General features: G+C 42.7%; 1 protein-coding gene across 3 annotated transcripts in view; it reads left to right on the top strand.

Annotated features, from left to right (window-relative positions):
* Positions 1 to 18,663, top strand: part of Hsd17b2 (hydroxysteroid 17-beta dehydrogenase 2) — a 96,999-nt gene that overhangs the window by 10,443 nt on the left and 67,893 nt on the right. For 2 of the 3 annotated variants that reach the window (XM_048792351.1, XM_048792350.1), the window contains exon 2: positions 13,426 to 13,512. The exons of the other annotated variant lie outside the window; for it this stretch is intronic. In XM_048792351.1, the coding sequence (XP_048648308.1) occupies positions 13,426 to 13,512 (87 nt within the window). The remainder of the gene's footprint in view (positions 1 to 13,425; positions 13,513 to 18,663) is intronic. 3 annotated transcript variants of the gene reach the window in all.

Genomic DNA, 18,663 nt, shown 5'->3' with positions numbered 1-18,663 from the left:
AACTTTCCCCCTCAGGCCCAAGTATTATTTAGGTTTTCACTTACAGATGCTTTTCCTGCTTGTGGACAGGGCTTCTCCAGCATCTGGTCCCTTGGCTGTGTGCTGTGTCGACACTTGGTTCTTTCCCTTTTAACCCGGACCTCATCTGAGAGCATCCCTCTGTGACCACTCCAGCCTCCCGTGTTTCCTCCTCTGAATCTTCTCAGCCCTGATCCCTTACTCTGAGTTGTCTTTTTGGTTCCAAGGGAGGCACTGGATTGCACAAACCTTTGATCTAGGCAAAATGGTCACCTGTTTCTTTTCCTCTGGGATCCCAGCTCCCCATGACAGGACATTCCCTCTCAGGCTGGGCTGGAGGGTGCTGGAGAGGAGCAGGGTGTGCAGTTGTTTTGAATGACCGTCTGTGGATTGCCTGCTGTGTACATTTGCCACACAATGGGGGGAGAGACAGATAAGGACCTGTCCTAATGAAGCTGACTTCTAGTGGGCAAAGATGACACAAACAAACCAACGAACAGAGTAAAGAATTTTATTTCCAGCAGCCAAGACAAGGACACTGTTTTGTTTTTGGTTGACTAGATTTGATCACCAACTGCAAAATAAATAATATAAAAAAGGAAAAGTGCAGTTAATGCCATTTGGATTGCCCAAACTGGGAAAAGGCAGCTAGTCTGTCTTCCCACCAATCCTACAGACACGACTACAAATCACAGAAACAGAAGCCAGGAGGAAGACACATGCAGATTCCAATAGGATGTGACAGTGAGAGAAGACACCGCAGTGCAGTTTCTTTGGTGCCCATCTGGGTCAGAGAATCATTTCTCAGTTTCTGTTCTCAACATGAGGAAACTCCAGATGCAGAAAATCAGTTATCAGGAAATTTGCTTTTAACTTTAAAAGGGCTCTGTTTCAATCTCAGTACCACAAGACCCTCCAGGCAAGGACAATGGTGTCACCAAGGCTTCCCTTGTATGGTGATGAGCATTTTCCACATCAAGCTTCCTTTAATTCTCCCAAAGAGCTTATAAGATAATTTTTAAAGCTTTAACTATACAAAAAGAAGAGCCAATGGACACAATATGACCAATACTCATATGCTAAAATGACCATGATCAAGATGTCAATGAGATGATTTCTGTTATTAACTCCTTGCAAAGAAGGAGACGTTGAGGATTTTCAGAGTTTACATAACTATGATCACGTAAGGAATAAGTAAGTGACAGTGCTGGGATCCAAGTGCACTGTATGCCATCTCTCTTTTAGCTCATGGAAATAAAATAAGCAGTGCAGTCAGGCAGAGGACAAGTGTGTGCACTTCTGAAGGGATAGGATGGTGACTGCCAAGGGCCTCAGGAATCTGGGATTCTGCATTCAGACCCTGGGTCCTGTAGCAAAGCTGATTTTCGGCAATGAAAGGAGAGCTGGGTCCTCCAGCAAGGCTCCTCTCAACAGCACCAGAGGACACTAAAGACCCAGCAGCTAGGTGAAGCATGTCCCCCTCCACTAGCAGGGCCAGCAGTTCTCTAGGAGAAGCCACAGGTGCCCTGTGCGAGGAGCCTTCTCATTACTCATCTGCCAATCACTGTTTTTCAAATATCCCCCGCTGTGCTGTTGTGACTTGGCTCCCTCTAGATTCTTATTTCAGAACCTACATGGCGTGCTGTTGAGGTGAAGCTTCAGGAAGAGCCCGAGAAGGGAACTCTGCAGAGGAGGGCTTAAAAAGAAACAAGAACTCCAAAAAGGGCTTAGAATCCATGCCCTCCCAATTTTACCCATATTTATTGAGCACTCTGTGACAGGTACTGCGAATACAGTGGCAAATGGCAAGCATCCACTATATTTCATAAGCTTATAATGTAGTGGGGGGGGGATGGGGAAGAAACCAGGACATTACAAGGCAGTGTAACATGTGACAATTCAGAGAAATGGGCAGAAGTGAGAGGAGGTAAGAGGTGGCTGGGCAGAGGCCATGAGTTGGGGGAGTAGTCAGCGGGTTGGAGGGACTTTATCATGGGAGAATCACAGGACTTGCTGCTCACTAGACCTAGCAGAGGAGAGACCCACTGACCATTGCAGTTCCCCATCGCAACTCCCTCAATGCCTCTTGTAATCCTTCTTTTGAACGTCTGGCTTGACAGGTGGACTACAGCTCCATGAGAGGAGGCACTGACCCCTGTTGTGGATGGCGTCCACAACAGGCTCTAGGAAGGGATGCTCCAAGAAAGAAATGCAGAGAATGATTTTTACCACAAAGAGGAAGAGAAGTTCTTGAGAGAGCCAGAGGAAGGAGCTGACTTTGGAGAAAGGCAATGTCTTTTGTTTGAGAGGTGTTGGATTTGACAGGCCATCGTTCTTCTATTCATATGGAGATGTTCAGATGAAAATGGAGAAGTCAGACTAAAATTTAAGAAAGAGCCCAGGATAGGAGATAAAATTAGGCTAAGTCTTCCACATGGGTAGGACCAATAAAGCCCAGGAAGCTAAAGACATCTGAGCATAGAGTATAGACAGAGATTAGGACAAGGAACTAGGCAGCCGAGTCCACCTATGTTTACAGGCTAGGAGGTGGAAGGTGGGATAGTGTTCCAAGGAAGAGGAAATTTCCAAGGGAGAGAGTTATAAACAGCATCTGACTGGAAGCAGAGACTGATGGGGTGAGAAAGTACTTCTGCATCCCACAACAGAATTGGTCTAGTGAAGGGTATAGGAAGGAGGCCCAGTGCAAAGCTGGTGAGTAGAAGATGTTACTGGGCAATGCTGAAGTTTTGGAACACCAGTAGAAAAGGGAAGGAGCATGGTGTAGATCAGCAGTAGGGAACAATAACACAGTAACATCAAAAGAAAAAAATTGGGGAAAGGAGAAAATCTGGAGTGATTTGGAGGTCCAAAGAAAGGTATTATGGTTTGGAGATGAGGTATCCTGCACAGAGCTCATGTTAGCCAATGTGGGAATGTCTAGAGGTGAAATGATCAGATTCTGAGAGCTGTAATAATCAGTGGGTTAGGCACATGATGGATTAATAATTTGAATGAATTACTGGCTGGTAACTATAGGTAGGTGTGATGTGGCTGGAGGAATTAAGTAACCAGGAACATGCTCTTGGGGATTATATATCTTGTCCTTGGGTCCTCTGCTTCCTGGCTGCCATGAGCTGAACTGCTTCCCTCTGCCATGCCCTTCTGTCTTATCTGGGACCCAGAACAATGGTGTTGACAGACCAGGAACTGAACTTCTGAAACTGTGAGTCCAGAATAAACTTCTCCTCTTTTAAATTGTTCCTGTCAAATGTTTCAGTCGCAGTGTCAAAAAGTTGACAAACACAAAAGAACTCAACAAAGAAGACATTGACCAAGTAAAAAAAGATTGTGATACTTAATGACGTAGAAGATAAAAGAAAAAGTAGAAGCCAAGGGTGTCTCAACTTTTGCCCTACTTAGTTTACAGTGAAAAGCTATTGGTTGTAACTCAGCTGAGAACCTGTCTGGTCCTGAGCTTTGTGTTCTGGGTAGGATTTTGATGGCGTCTTTAGTTTTGTTGCTTGAAATTAAACTGTTTCAATTTTCTATGTCCTTCTGACTCAATTTGGGTAGGCCATATAACTCTAGAAATTTGTCGATGTCTTCAAGATTTTCTACTTTATTACAGTATAAATTTTCAAGATAGGTTCTGATTATCATCTGTATTTCAATAGCATCTGTTGTGATATTTCCTTTTTTTGTCGTAAATTTTAGTAATTTGTGTTTTCTCTCTTTCTCTTTGTTAAGTTGGCTGAGGGTTTAACAATTTTATTGATTTTTTTCAGAGAACTAACTTTTTGTTTTGTCGATTTTTTGGATTGTTTCTTTTGTTTCGATTTCATTGATTTCAGCTCTGATTTTAATTATTTCCTGTCTTGTCTTCTACTGCTTTTGGTGTTGGTTTCTTCTTTTTCTAGGGCTTTGAGATGTAATGTTAGGTTATTTATTTGTTGACTTTCTATTCTTTTAATGAGTGAACTCAATGCAATGAACTCTCCTCTTAGCACTGCCTTCATAGTGTCACAGAGATTTTGATATGTTACTTTTCTCATTTTCCTCTAAATATTTTTTATTTCATCCCTAATTTCTTCTGCTATCCATTCATCATTCAATAGCATATTATCCCAGGTATTAAGTACCTTTTTAAAAAAATTTATCATTGATTTTTAATTTCATTCCATTATGATCTGATAGGATGCAAGGTATTATATCTATTTTTTTTTGTATTTGCTAAGAGCTGCTTTGTGGTCTAAGCTATGGTCTATTTTAGAGAAGGATCCATGTGCTGCTGAGAAGAAAGTATACTCAGTCATTGATGGGTTAAATATTCTATATATGTCTGTTAAGTCTAAATTACTAATTGTAGTTTTTAGTTCTATAGCTTCTTTTTTAGTTTTTCTTAAAGACACACAGAGAGAGAGAGAGACAGAGAGAGAGAGAGAGAGAGAGAGAGAGAGGAAGAGAGAGAGAGAATTTTTTTAATATTTATTTTTCAGTTTTTGGCAGACACAACATCTTTGTTTATATGAGGTACTGAGGATCGAACCCGGGCCACATGCATGCCAGGTGAGCATGCTACCACTTGAGCCACATCCCCAGCCCCCTTTATTTAGTTTTTATTTGGAGGATCTATCCAGTTGGTGATAGAGGTGTGTTAAAGTTACCCAGTATTATTGTGTTACGATCTATTTGCTTCTTGAAATTGAGAAGTGTTTGTTTGATGTACATAGATGCTCCATTGTTTGGGGTATAAATATTTACAATTGTTATGTCTTATTGATATAAAATTCCCTTAAGCAGCATGAAAGGTTGTTCTTTGTCCCTTCTGATTAACTTTGGCTTGAAGTCCACTTTATCTGATAGGAGAATAGAAACCCCTGCATGTTTATGAGATCCATGTGAGTGATATGTTTTTTCCCCATCCTTTTATTTTCAATCTACGGATGTCTTTGCCTATGAGGTGAGTCTCTTGGAGATAGCATTTTGTTGGGTCTTGTTTTTAATCCAATCTGCCAGTCTGTGTCTTTTTATTGATGAGTTTAGGCCATTTACATTCAATGTTGTTATTGAGATAAGATTTTTATTACTGGTTATTTTGACTTATTTCTGGTTTTTGATTTGAATTAGTTTCTTCATTGATTCACTGTTCTTCCTCCCTTTGCTGGTTTTCACTTTTATTTTTCATTTCTTCTTCATGGAATATCTCATTGAGTATGTTTTGTAATGCATGCTTTCTATTTGTGAATTCTTTTAACTTTTGTTCATCACGGAAGGTTTTTATTTCATCATCAATTTTGAAAATTAATTTTGCTGGATATAGTATTCTTGGTTGGCACATATTTTCTTTCAGAGCTTGGTATGTTGTTCTGAGACCTCCTAGCTTTGACGGTCTGAGTTGAGGGATCAACTGAGATCTGGATTGGTTTTCCTCTAAATGGTACCTGTCTTTTTTCTCTGGCAGCCTTTAAAAGTTTATCTTCATTCTATATGTTAGGCATTTTCATAATAATGTGACTTGGTGTGGGTCTGCTATAGTTTTGTATATTTGGGGTCCTGTAAGCCTCCTGTATTTGATTGTCCATTTCATTATTTAGATTTGGGAAATTTTCAGATATTATTTCATTGAAAAGATTGTACATTCCTTTCATTTGTATCTCTGAGCCTTTATCTAGCCCAATAAATCTTAAATTTGGACTTTTTAGTTTATCCTGTATTTCTTGGAAGTTCTGTTCATGGTCTCTTAAGATTTTTTTTCTCCATGGTCAACTTTGTTTTCAATACTATAAATTTTGTCTTCATTGCATGAAACTCTGTCTTCCAAGTGATCTAATCTGTTGGTGATGCTTTCATTTGAATTTTTAATTTGGTTAATTGATCCCTTTATTTCTAGGCTTCTGTTTTTTTTCAGAATCTCGATCTCCTTATTGAATTAATCTTTAACTTCCCGAATTTCTCTCTGATTTCACTCCTTATACTGCTCTTATACTGATCTTTGCAGATCAGTTTAACTATGTATATTCTAAACTCCTTCTCTGACATTTTTTCTACTGTGGTGTCAATGAATTCCTTATTGGAGTACATGGATTTGCTTAGGGTGATTTGTTTTCTTGATTTTTCATGTTGTTTGTGTGTCTACCCATCTAACAGTATGGATCTGCAGTGGTAGAGTTTCTACCCTGTGGACTTTTATTGTACCTGAAGGTTTCCAGGACCTCACTATTTAGGGGGAGGCAAATAATAATAACAACCAATGCAAAAAACATACAGCATTAAACAAAATAGTTTTTACTATGACATCTACAGTGTTAATTATCACAATAAACAGAAATGGTATGATCAGCCCAGCATGGTGCTGCACACCTGTAATAAGCAGCGGCTGTGCTGCTGGAGATTTCTTCCTTATTTTATCATATCCAACCTCTTGAGCCATGATCTCTTTTGTATGTCCAGTTTTAAATTCCAGTAAAGTCGTCCTCCCCAACTTTTTTTGTTTGTTTACCCACTTTGCTGAGAAGCTGCCTGCCTGCTTTCTTGGCTTCACATCAGGGAGCAGCCAAGAAAGCGACCTTCTCTGCTCTGCCATCTTGAAAAACCTCTCAGCTATTGATTATAAGGGAAATTTACTTATATATAAAATCCACAAGTTGTGCATAGGGGTCTATGCCTATAACCCCAGCTACTTGGGAGGCAGAGTTAGGAGGATCACAAGTTGGAGGTCAGCCTGGGAAACTTACTGAGACTCTGTCTCAAAATAAAAAAAATAGAATAGGGCTAGAGATATAGCTCAGTGGTAAAGCACAACTGAATTCAATCCCCAGTACCAAGAAAAAAAAAAACAACTTCAATCATTTGTGGTGCCAGTTGTGGTCATTGGATAGTTATGAGAATAAAATGAAATAGAGCTGGGTGAATGTTCAGTATTATACCTGGCTGCATAGCAAACAATCAAATGAGATGGAGAAAAGCAATAAGGCCGTCAGAGGAAGCAACATTAGGGAGATAATACCAGCTATGTTCTGGGCTGGAACAGAGCCTCTTGAGTTGAGCTCTTATCTCTCTGTTCATGCCAAGTTCAATTATCTCTCTCCTGTTTATGCCAGTTCATTACCTTCATCAGCATTTTCTATGAGTAAGTATTTATTTGCTGTCGTCTTCCCCCTTGAGCACTAAATCTTTATGGGGACACTTTGCTCTCCTAGGGGAACATTTGGCAATGTCTGGAGGTAATTTTGGTTGCAACATTGGGAGGCATGGGAACCAGCATCTTGTGCTGAGGCCAGGATGTTTACCCCACAATGCCCAGGACAGCCTCCACCACAAAGCATTAATTACCCCACGTCAACTGTCAATAGCTCTCAGGTTGAGACACCTTGACCTACACGGTGAGCTCCCTAGACCCAGGACCATGACATTCACATGGATCGTGGTACCCCCAAGCACCAGGTACAAAGAAAGTCACATGATGGTTTCCCAATAATAACAGGAAATGGAGATTGGACTGGACCTTGAAGAACAGGCCAGGTTTGCTTTATCTTCTGCTTTGAGTACACAGTGGCACAGGGTGCTAGGAGTTGTTTGGAAAGAAAGTTCACAAGGGAAAATGCAAATATTCTGTCTCTCAGAGGATGGAAGAGAGGAATCAGCCTCAGGGCGTCACCAGGTGACCAACATTGCTATAAACAAGAGAGTCTCAGAACCAAAGGTCTGGAACTGCAGGTAACCAAGAACACCCGAGACTACCTGCAGCTCATTGTTTTGACAGATAGAATTCAGCCACCCACAGAAGCAGCAGAGACAGAATTGTAAATAGACACAAAAGAGAGAGAGTTCCTTTGGTAATGCACAAAGGTGAGGCTTCTCAGCCCGCTTAGGGGCTGCCATGAACAGAGCTCTCCACCTTGGGACAGTTTCTCAAGGTTGGAAGATGGATGTCAATAGCACTGTGCATTTGAATCACCAGGGGGCTTTTAAAGCACACTGAGGCTTTGGACCTACTCCTGGAGCTCAGGCTAACCTGATCTAAGCTGTGTGCCTGGGCATTGGTGTTTCTTTGAAAGCCCCCATACCAGGTGAAGTTGATGTAGCCCTATACAGAGAACAAACTACAGCTCATAACTTTGCATAAACGATTGCTCTTTCCAGCACCCTTTGTGCCCAATTTCATTGGGTGGCTCACACTGTACAGTCTGAGGCTGAGTTCTTGATCCCTCTCTTACCTGGCCCTTGGTGGGCTGTATCAGCCAGCACTGTGGAGTGACCTGAATCTCAAGATTCAGTGCTGGTCAAATCTACCCTCATTTCTTCAGGGCCGCACTTTGGCCTCTGGGATTCTGCTTTTGGCCCTTCCCCCCTCCTTCTCTGTAGAGCAGCCAGAGTGTCCTTTGGTCACTTACGACCTTTCAAAGGTTTTCCACTACGGGGAATGAAAAGGGCAACTTCTGTACAAGACTGAGGCTGTGTGTGGTCTGGCCCCTCCTGTCACATCCCTCCACATCCTCCTGAACTTGAAGCATGGTTTTCCAGCCATGCCTCATGCTGTTCCTTGCACTGGAGTGCTCCTCCATCCTTTAGAGGGCTGGCTTCTTTACCACCTGCACACTTTAGTCTAAACCCAGGTCCCCCAGCCTTGGCACCATTGATGTGCCGGGCTGGAGAGTTCTGTGTTGCTGGGGCTGTTCTGGGCTCTGGGGGGTATTTGGCAGCTCCCCCAACCTCTCCTCACTGGATGCCAGTAGCATCCCACTCCCCAGTTGTGATGACAGAAAGGTCTCCAGACACTGCCAAATGCCCCAAATTGCTGCTAACTACTGGCTTAAGCATTACCTTTTAGAACAGGTGTTCGTTGGTCTCTAGGTTTTAAGAGTCCAGCTGTTTCTCTCAATCCCCAAGTCCTGTTTGTTACTTTCATAGCCTTTTTCTTGCCTTGAAATTACATCTATAATTAGCTGTTAAGATCTGTGCCCCAGCCCCTCTAGACTACCTTGACTCTCACTCAGTTCTGTGACACCAGCATTGAATACAGCTCCTTCATATACAGCATATACTTAGAAAAGTGAACTAACAAGTGCAGCTCTGGGAGAATGGACGTAGGAGCATGTGGGAACGCTGCCCACGGACGCAACTCTGCGGGGTGGTGTTCTAGTGCAGCAGAAAGAATGTGGACTTTGAAGTCACTGAGTTCCAGCTTCACCGCTCTGCCTTCTACTGCGGCTTAACTGACATCTCAGAGTCTTAGTTTACTCATCTGCAGATTGGGGATGCTCTGTGTGGTCTTTTTCCCTGCTAACTCCTGGGCCCATTGTGGTTTAGATGCTCCTCCATGTGCCCTTAGAATCTGGCACAGGTCTCCAGGGTTCACCATTGCCAGGGTCAGGTTCTCACTGAATGCTTGTACTTCATACAGAGCCAAGCACATGGTAGATGCTCAGGAGATGGCCTCAGTGCAGCATGGCCAGGAGCCAAGTTGTATCCATGACTTAACAGTCTGCTAAAACAATTTCCACAGGGGCTGGTCCTGAGAAAAGGAACCAATCCAGGTCCTCCCAGGTTGGACTGAAGAACTGGGGAGGCCACACTCCTCTCTGTTCTTCACGTTGGGATTCTGGCTTCTTGCAGTGAACTGGGAAGGTAGGCCAGCATCTCGGGACTTCTCTCTCTTTCCTTATGCCACATCCTTTGCAAATAGTGAATTTAACAATCATATTGACTGAGCATCTCTGACACTCCTGGGAATTGAGTGTGGCAGTAATACCCAGCGGCTCCTCCTTGGCCAGAATAAAGTTATCTTCATGTTTCCAAAGTGGTGCTCAAGAGGGGTTCCCACGTGTAAGTCGCCAGTGAGTTCCAGTTTGTCCACAGTGGGATGCTCCTTTGCTCCCTCTGAAGGCACTTCTAGATGTTTGGAAATTGAGTCAAGGAGGCACAGCCCCCAGGGCAAGCTTTTCCTTAGACCAAGTCACCCCAGTCCCACTGGGTCACTAAGTGATAAAGCTGGGATCCAAATTGAGGCCTTGCCTACATCTCAAATTTTTTAATGATCAAAATTGATAATTGAGGGGAAAAGCACCCCTTTCTTTAGCTTGGGTGGGGTTGACTGTCATCCAAGGCCACATGTAGGAGGAAAAGGTAACTTTACCTCCTAGGGCTGAAGTCACAAAGTACAGGTTGAGTATCCCTTATTCAAAATGCTTGGGACTAGAAGGGCTTCAGATTCTGGAGTATTTGCATGTACATAGGGAAATATCTTGGGGGTGGGACCCAAGTCTATATATTAATTTATGTTTCCTATATATACTGGGTACAGGTGGCCTGAAGGTAAAGTCATACAACTTGTGTCTGTTTTGACTGCTGTCTGTCACATGGAGGTCAGGTGTGAAATTTCCCACTTATATTATCATGTTGGTTCTCAAAAATTTTTGGATTTTGAAGCAGTTCAGATTTTGGATTTTCAGATTAGGAATGTTCAACCTGTACCACAAACTTATAACAACAGAAATTTAGTATCTCACAGTTCTGGAGGCCAGACCTCTAGATTAAGCTATTGGAAGGGCCATATGGTGTCTGAAGTCTCTGGGAGAGGCTCCTTCCTGCCTTTTCCAGTTTCTGGGCACCCAGGTCATCTTTGACTAGTGACTGCATCTCTCTTATCACATCCTCTGTCTTCACATGGCTGTCTTCCCTCTGTGTCTGTGCCCAAATTATCCTCTTCCTCCTCCTCCTCCTTCTTCTTCAATAAGGACACCAGTCTTACTGGATGAAGGTCCCACTCTTGTGCATTATGCTCTCAACTAATTACATCTGCAGCAACTCTGTCCCCAAATAAGGTCATTTCCTGCAGGACCTGGGCCAGGACTTCCAACATTTCTTTTTGGAAGACACAATTCAACTCATAACATTCCCCTACACAAGATGGCGTCTGCATTACCAGGAAAAAAAAGGGCGGGATGTGGAGTCTGAGCCGATGTGTTGGCTATGGGTGATCCACACAGAACCCGCCTCCTCTGCCATCTTCTTCACTGTGTCTGACACCTGCCCACAGCATGGTCTGGAGGTTGTAGAAAGGCAGGAATAAGAAATCACAGTGTTTAGTTCCCCCTGGTGCCAACCTACAAGGTCACTATGGGCTTCCTGTGTCCCTTGCCTGAAGGTTCAGTGTTTCTGGATTCCAGGAACTAATTCCTTCTTTGGCCCCTGCAGACCTTGGAGAGTGGATCTGGACTTGTACTTGCCTAGAGGTTTGACTCTTCCCTTGTTCCTTGTTAAGCTTTCCTAAATCACTCCATTTGTCTTTCCTTTACGGTCGATCCTGGTACAGCAACAAAAGCAAAAGGTGACCGCCACACTTCTAGGAGATGCCAATTCTATGGTTATTTCCTGATGACCTGAATGGTTTGCTAGCGCTGGGTTGATGGGCCGTGGTCGTGACTTCTGGGTCTCAATATTTCTTGGAGTGGCAACTCGTCATAAGTCATTAAACTTAAAATGCTTTGTAAGAAATCCTTTTCTCAGTGGCACAGTGTGGCAGGTGCAGAGTCAACACATCCAAGCGCATCTGGGAGTCTGTGATAAAAGCCATCTTTCCTGAACCACAGGGAAAAGAAGCCAAACCAAAAGTCTTCGAGGAAGGAAGATTGGGAGAGGCAAGCATTCTAGACAATTTACCTTCAGTAGACCTCTTGGGCAGAGACTACAGCAAAGAGACCACTGAAGTACCACCAGTTTTTCATTCTTCTGAATTCAAAACAAATAGCAGAAATGGAAAACTAAAACAAGAAATGCTGGCATAACCAATGATAAATTTTGCAGGATTAGAAAAAGGTGCTGGCTGTGGACTCTGAGTCCTCTCCTGGATGCAAGCCCCTTGGCCAGGTGCTGGGTTCACCAGGCTCCTTATCTACCTGCAGCACCCAGCCCATTGTGGGGCAGAGAAGCCAGTGGAGACAACTTGGTGATGGCTTGGGTCTAAAGATGTTCTAAATTAACTGTGAAACTTTGCACAGAGGAGACTGTGCAAAGTCTAGAGAGAAAGCTTCATCTCCGGTTGCTCCTGGGTAACAACACAACACTAGATGTGGGGTGGCAGAAGGGTAGAGTGTCCCCTTTTGCATCACATGAGGAAGTTCTAACATGGATGCATAACCGTAGGTAGAAGTTTGTTATTTTTGATTTAACTCAACAGTTGTGGCTGATAATCAGGGACTCAGATGGTGCCGTACCCAGGAGGTGGAGATATCGTGTGGTTGAGCCCCATGTGACAACGCATGGCCCTCCCAGCCTGTTTGACAGTTCCCAAGCTCACCTTTGCAGGCCACCTCTGGCTCTGATTGCTCCTGAAGGTGAACTCTCGTGTCCTCTCCCGTTATCACCCCAAACATGCCAGAGCCCGTCCCTTAATTACTCACCCTCAACCTGCACATTTAAAAGGAGATAAAGAAAAGCTGCATTAGATCAGACGGGGGTGACTGACTGGAGAATTCAGGGCTCCTCTTGCATATCAGGGATTTTAAAATTAGACTGCCCGTTCCTTTCTTATCTTACTTTTTATTGGGATGTACTTGACATACGAAACTCACCCTTCACAGAGTACAGTTCAGTAATTTTTAAAAAATAGAATCACAAGTTATACAACCATAACTACCAATTACAGCTTTTATCAAAAGAAACCCATAAACAGCCTATATTATTTCTTTTTATTATTTTAATTTTAACTTTGTTTTTTGCAGTACTGGGGATTGATTCCAGAAGTGCTCTACCATTGAGCTCATCGCAGTCCCTTTTTATTTTTTATTTTGAGACAGGGTCTTGCTAAGTTACCCAAGGTGGTCAAACTTAGGATCCTTCTGTCTCAGCCTCTCAGGTAGCTGGGATTACAGGAGAGAGCCCCGTACCTGGCACAGCCTGCCCTATTCTTAAAATGCCACCTAGCCATTTCTACCAACTCACCTTCTCTACTCCTGGTGGGTTGCCTTCTATCCCTGCCCATCCCACCTAATCTCTTTGGGGGTGTCANCCCATGTGACAACCCACGGCCCTCCCAGCCTGCTTGACAGTTCCCAAGCTCATATATATATATATATATATATATATATATATATATAGAGAGAGAGAGAGAGAGAGAGAGGCAGAGACAGAGAGAGTGCTCACAAGCCACAACTTAAATTTTTCAGATAGTCATATTTTAAAAAGTAGAAAGAGAAATAGGTGAACATAATTTTAGCAATACCTTTTATTTAATGAAGTGTATCAGTGTATCACCTCCACAATCTGTCAATATACTCATTGTGAACGAGCTGTTTTGCTGAGGGGTTGCTGTTGCAAGGTGCTCCCTCGGGAGGGTTTTCTGTGGCCAGCTCCACCCCAATCATTCCTCCCAGGGCTCATTTTAGTTCCTCTTGGCACTTGTCACAGGCAGAGTTCACTGTTCCTGTCGTGTGTGTGGCGTCTGCATCCAGCACTGGACGGGAAGCTTTGGAGGACAATGCTGTGGATGGAACTGTATGTCCCCCCTGCCCCATTCATAGGTCGAAGCCCAAGCCCCTCGTGTGATGGCCTTAGGAGACGAGCCTCTTGGGAGGGGATTCATGATAGGGTTACTGCTCTGATGAGGAGACAGACACACGAAGCACACTTGCTCTTCCTCTCCCTCCCTCCACCATGGGAGGGCATAGGGAGGAAGTGGCCATCTGCAGGCCGAGAGCCCTTACCAGAATGCGGCCATGCTGGCACCTGGTTTCAGACTTTGGCTTACGACTGTGGGAGAATGGACTTGGTTGTTTAAGCCACCTGTTTGTTCTATGATAGTTTTTCAATCTCAGGCTGAGCTGAAGAGTAAGGGAGGGTGACATCTTCCTCCTCATGAGTGTATCCCAGTGCCAAGCACCGGAGGGCACATTTGATAAATGAATAAACGAATTCTTACAGGTAGAGAGTAGCAAGGTGCAGCAATAACTACTTAGAAAACTCACCCAGAATATTATCCACTAGGAGACTTCCTTTTCAGGGAGATTGTTGTCCTGGGAATAGGAGGGAAACTTAATTGCTCATAGCCCTGGTTCAGGTCACAGACACCGAAACTTGGTTCCCTTGTCTGAACTGGGGATCAACCCTGCGAGCTATAAATAGAGGGCACCTAGTATGCGAGGCAGTGGGTGCTGGAGATTGAACTGCAGGGCAAAGTTCTTGGGCTCATGGAGCTTGGCGTCTACTGCAAACATATAAAAATTAATGGACCAACATTTAATATAACATTAGGTGGTGGTAGAAATGATGAAGAAAATGCCGAGACGTCTTGGGGCTTGGTCATCAGTCTAGTGCTTCAAATACAGTGAGTGCTCAGTAAATAGTGGCCTTTGATACTATTATTTAAGTTATGATTCACTCCACCGTGTCTAAACTGATCCTTTTAAAACCCAAGTCAGTTGGGGTCCCTCCTTTGTTGGACACTTTCTGATGGCATTTCAATTCATTTTACAATGAAACCCACAGTCTTGGGCAGGACATAAGGCAGGGCTTCTCAACCTGGGTGCTGTTAACTCTTGAGGTCAGATGGTTCTTTGTTGCAGGGATGGTCCCATGCACTGTGCAATGTTCAGCAGTGTCCCTAACACTAGAAGCCAGTAGCATGTCCCAGTTGTGATAACCAATTTTGCTAGACATTGTCAGATGTCACCTGGGATGGGGCATGGGGGTAATTGTAAGGAGAGAGCCACTGATCTAAAAGTCCCACGTTAACTCGTCTTGAGCTACTGCTCAGATTTACCTCCCTCTGTTCTCTCCCTCACTCTGCTCTGGCTAAAATGACCTTTTTGGCTTCCTCTGATAATTATGTTCCTGTCTGAGGGCCTTTGCACCTGCTTTGCACTGTGCCTGGTAAGCTTTTCCCTGGAATAACTGTTCAACTGTGACGCTCTCAGAGGTGTCCTCTCTGACCCCTACACAGAGTGTGATATGCAGGAAATGACATCCACAGTCACTGTGCTGCTTCAGATGCTCATCATCATGATATACCTTATGCATTTGTTTGTTTTTTAGGATTCACCCATCTTCCTCTACATCGCAGGCTCTATGGAGTGGGGACCTGGATGGTTTTATGTTTTTCTATGCCCCCATGATCTAGAAAAGAGCATAGCACATAATAGGTGCTTCATAAAATGACATTGGAAGAATGGGTTGTATAAATGATTAGAAGGGCAGGTGGGAGCACACAGCATGGGATATACAGGACTTGGGTGAGATGGTGAAGGAGCCAGCCAACTGGAACGAAAGTAAATTCTGAGGTTGGGGAATATGGAAAGCTTGATAGGATGTAGGCAAATTACAGATGTTACTGAAACTTAGGCAGGGTACCTTGTCTACTACCTATCAGGCAAGTGGGAGCCAGAGTAGGTTCATAAGTAGGAGAGAGATGTGATAAAAGTGAGAAGCCTAAAAATGATGCGGGGAAAGCCAGAAGCCAAGTAGAAAAGTACTCCAATGTTTTGGGCGTGAGTAGAGAGAGCTGGTAAATAGATTCCTTCTCATTGGTGAGACGTGCTGGGCCGAGGAGATGCCAAGAGGACCGTGCATTCATTCAGCAATATCCATGGCCACGTGAGAATGAATTGCGGCATGAAGCCAAGGGTTTGCCATCCCTGGTGTGAGACGTCAGGTCTGAGGCAGTGATTATTAGTGAGACAGAAAATGCAGACATATGTAAATCATAGATCTTCTGGATTTATGAGCAGTATTTTAGTCAAATTTGGCAAGCAGCATTTTGTAACATTATATGTTAGAGGCAGCTGAGTAAGTTTTTGACCATGTGCTGGTAAGAATGGCACCCTTTCAGTCAGGAAGCAGGCTTCTTGTGTGAACGTCTCTCAGGGACAATAATAAGGCTGACCTTGGGAAATAAGACTCTAGATAAGAATAGCAAAGGGGAACTAAGCCACCTTGGGATAATGGGCCATATCTCTAAGTAGTTTTCCCTTCTGGTTATTTTAATCTTAAGTAAATTTACTCTTCCTATAGTACTGTTCTATTTTTATGCAGTTACTTAGCATGTTTTTACAAGTGTTACTTTGCTTGTAACCTTTCTTGTAAATATATGGTTGGAACCTTTAAAAAAAAATTCCACCAACCAAACAGCTTGAAGACATGGGAAAATGAGCAAAAGAATCCAGCCACAAAGAGGGCTAATGCATGCATCCATTTATTTAAAGCAAAAAATGGTCAAAACTGATTTACGCTTTTAGAAGTCAGGATAGGATCATTGGGGGTTGGGGAAGATGGGAAATGAGGCACGGGAAGATTTCTGGTGAGTCGGTTATATTCTGTTTCTTGATCTGGGGGCTGGTTGCATGAGTAGGTTCACTCTGGATATTCAGTAATCTGTACACTTATGTTTTGAGGGCACTTTTCTTTGTGTATATTTACTTTAGTGAAAAGTTTTTAAATAACGAAGGAAGTTTCTCAATAATGGTGGTTTCAATGTTACTGCCTAAATGTCTCTATCAGGTGAATACACACTGGTGGTTTATTTGCAGAGGTTGACTATATTTAGATAGAGTATGGTTAGGGTAGGAAGAACAAACTCATGCTTTAGAATCTTGTGGCAGTGGATTCAAATAGAACTTCTTCTCTTGTTAGCTGAGTGACATTGGCAACTTTTTATATTCTTCCTGAAGCTTCATTTCCTTATCTGTAAAATGGGGGAAAGATAGGTGCTAACAGAAAAAAAAAAAAGCTCTAAATGGCTAAAGCTGAAAAAATTTGGGCACTAAAATAAAATAGTATTGGATTTTCTCCCAAAGTATAAAATAAATATTCATGAATCCATACTGATATAAATAAGTAACTGACTGAATTAATAAGTGAAAACAAAAATCTTCTATGCAGAATTGCAGATAATTGATGTAGCTCCTCTGCCCTAAGGGAAATAAGGACCACTCAGTCCTGAAGTGTGTGCTGCACCCAGTGACCTCCTTTCCAAGGGTGTCAGGTGGCAAGTGGGAAAGAGTGAGGAGAAACCTGACACACATGGCTCCTTCAGGTGATTGAGCACAAGGAAAAGTCTGAGAAACTGTCACAGCTCAGAGGAGCCTAAGGAGTCCGGATGATTAAATATAAGGAGGGTCCTGGATGGGACACTGAGCTGAAAAAGGACATTAGGTAAAAAGTACTGAAATCTTAATAAAATGTGGAATTTAGTTAATGATACCGTGTTGACATTAGTTGTAGAAAATGTAACATACTGGTGGAAGATATTAATAAGGGAATCCATAGGCCAAGAATATGAAAGCTCTCAAATACTACATTCCTGATTTTTCTGTAACTCTAAAATTGCTCTTAAAAAAGCACAGGGAAAGACCTATGTTACCTTGCGATCACAGGCATGAAATTTCACACTTAAACATCAGGCTCCCACACCCACTGGGCTTAGTTCCCTTAGTTGGGTGAATGTCCTCAGTGCCTACCTTCCCTGCCATTTATACAAGTCTGTGTCACTCCACCTGGGTCCTAAGTCAGTGTGGGTTTTCATGGTGATCTGATCCAAGCTGAATGTTGAATTAAAGTCATATCTGTACAGCTGGCTCTCTGAACTTGTAGGTTCATAGTTGTAGACTTGAGCTTTGGGAGGTCAAATATACTTGAAAAAAAATTACATGTGTACTGAACATGTGCAGACTTTTTTCTTCTGCTGCTTTTCTGAACAATATAGTCTGACAATTTCCAAAGCCTTTGCATTGTATTAGGTTTTGTAAGTCATCGAGAGATGATTCAAATATATGGGAGGATGTGTATTTGATATATGCAAATACAATGCCATTTTATATATGGACTTAAGCATCCACAGATTTTGGTATCTGCAAGGATACTGGAACCAGTCCCTCAATCCCAGAGACAACTGGATTCCAGTTTTCTTTACAAATATAAATTTGAGAAAAATTTAATAGGCTCATATGAAAAAAATTGAATGGATGAATATTGTCATTAAAAAAGAAAGGATCTGGAAGAATAGATCTCTGATGCACCATTGGCTGTTCTAAAAGAGGCTTCAGAGGTGTAAAAACCAGATACAATGGGTAGACCTGGTTTGATCTTGAGAAAATATGTTTGGAAAACATAAGAAGAAATTTTGAGTACATTTTGGGTGTGAGATGATCTTAAAGAAGTGTTGATTTGACCAGGTTTGCAATGATACTACATTTTAGAATGGCCTCATCTATGAGTGGAATATATTAACAGGTTGACAGGTTTATAGGTAACACTTATGATATTAAGTGTGGGATTTATTAAATTATGGCAACAGTCCAGAATAGGCAAAAAGGAAAGTCAACACATGATTCTGGGAGTAGGAAGGGAGAGAGAAAGGATAGGTGGCGGGAGGGGGAGAAATGGGGATGACAACAATGGTTTTGGAGTTTCTATTTTATACCATGATAATGTTCTCAAATTGTGGCAATGTGTGCATAACTCTGTGGTCATCTAAGAGCTGTTGGACTGTACACTTTAAGTGGGTGAATTGTATGATAGGTGAATTACATCTCCATAAAACCAGGTGTTGAATAACAGAAGATACTGCCGAAAGAGAGAAAGTGTTGATAATGGGTAAGACAATGTTGATGATTCTGTGGCTGGAAGATGGGTGTATAGTTCTTTGTACAATTC

The sequence above is a fragment of the Marmota marmota genome, unplaced genomic scaffold (genome assembly GCF_001458135.2).
Source record: "Marmota marmota marmota unplaced genomic scaffold, marMar, whole genome shotgun sequence".
NCBI classification, from domain to species: domain Eukaryota; kingdom Metazoa; phylum Chordata; class Mammalia; order Rodentia; family Sciuridae; genus Marmota; species Marmota marmota.
The sequence above is the reverse complement of the archived record's forward strand: the minus strand, read 5'-3'. Positions and strand labels throughout refer to the sequence as shown.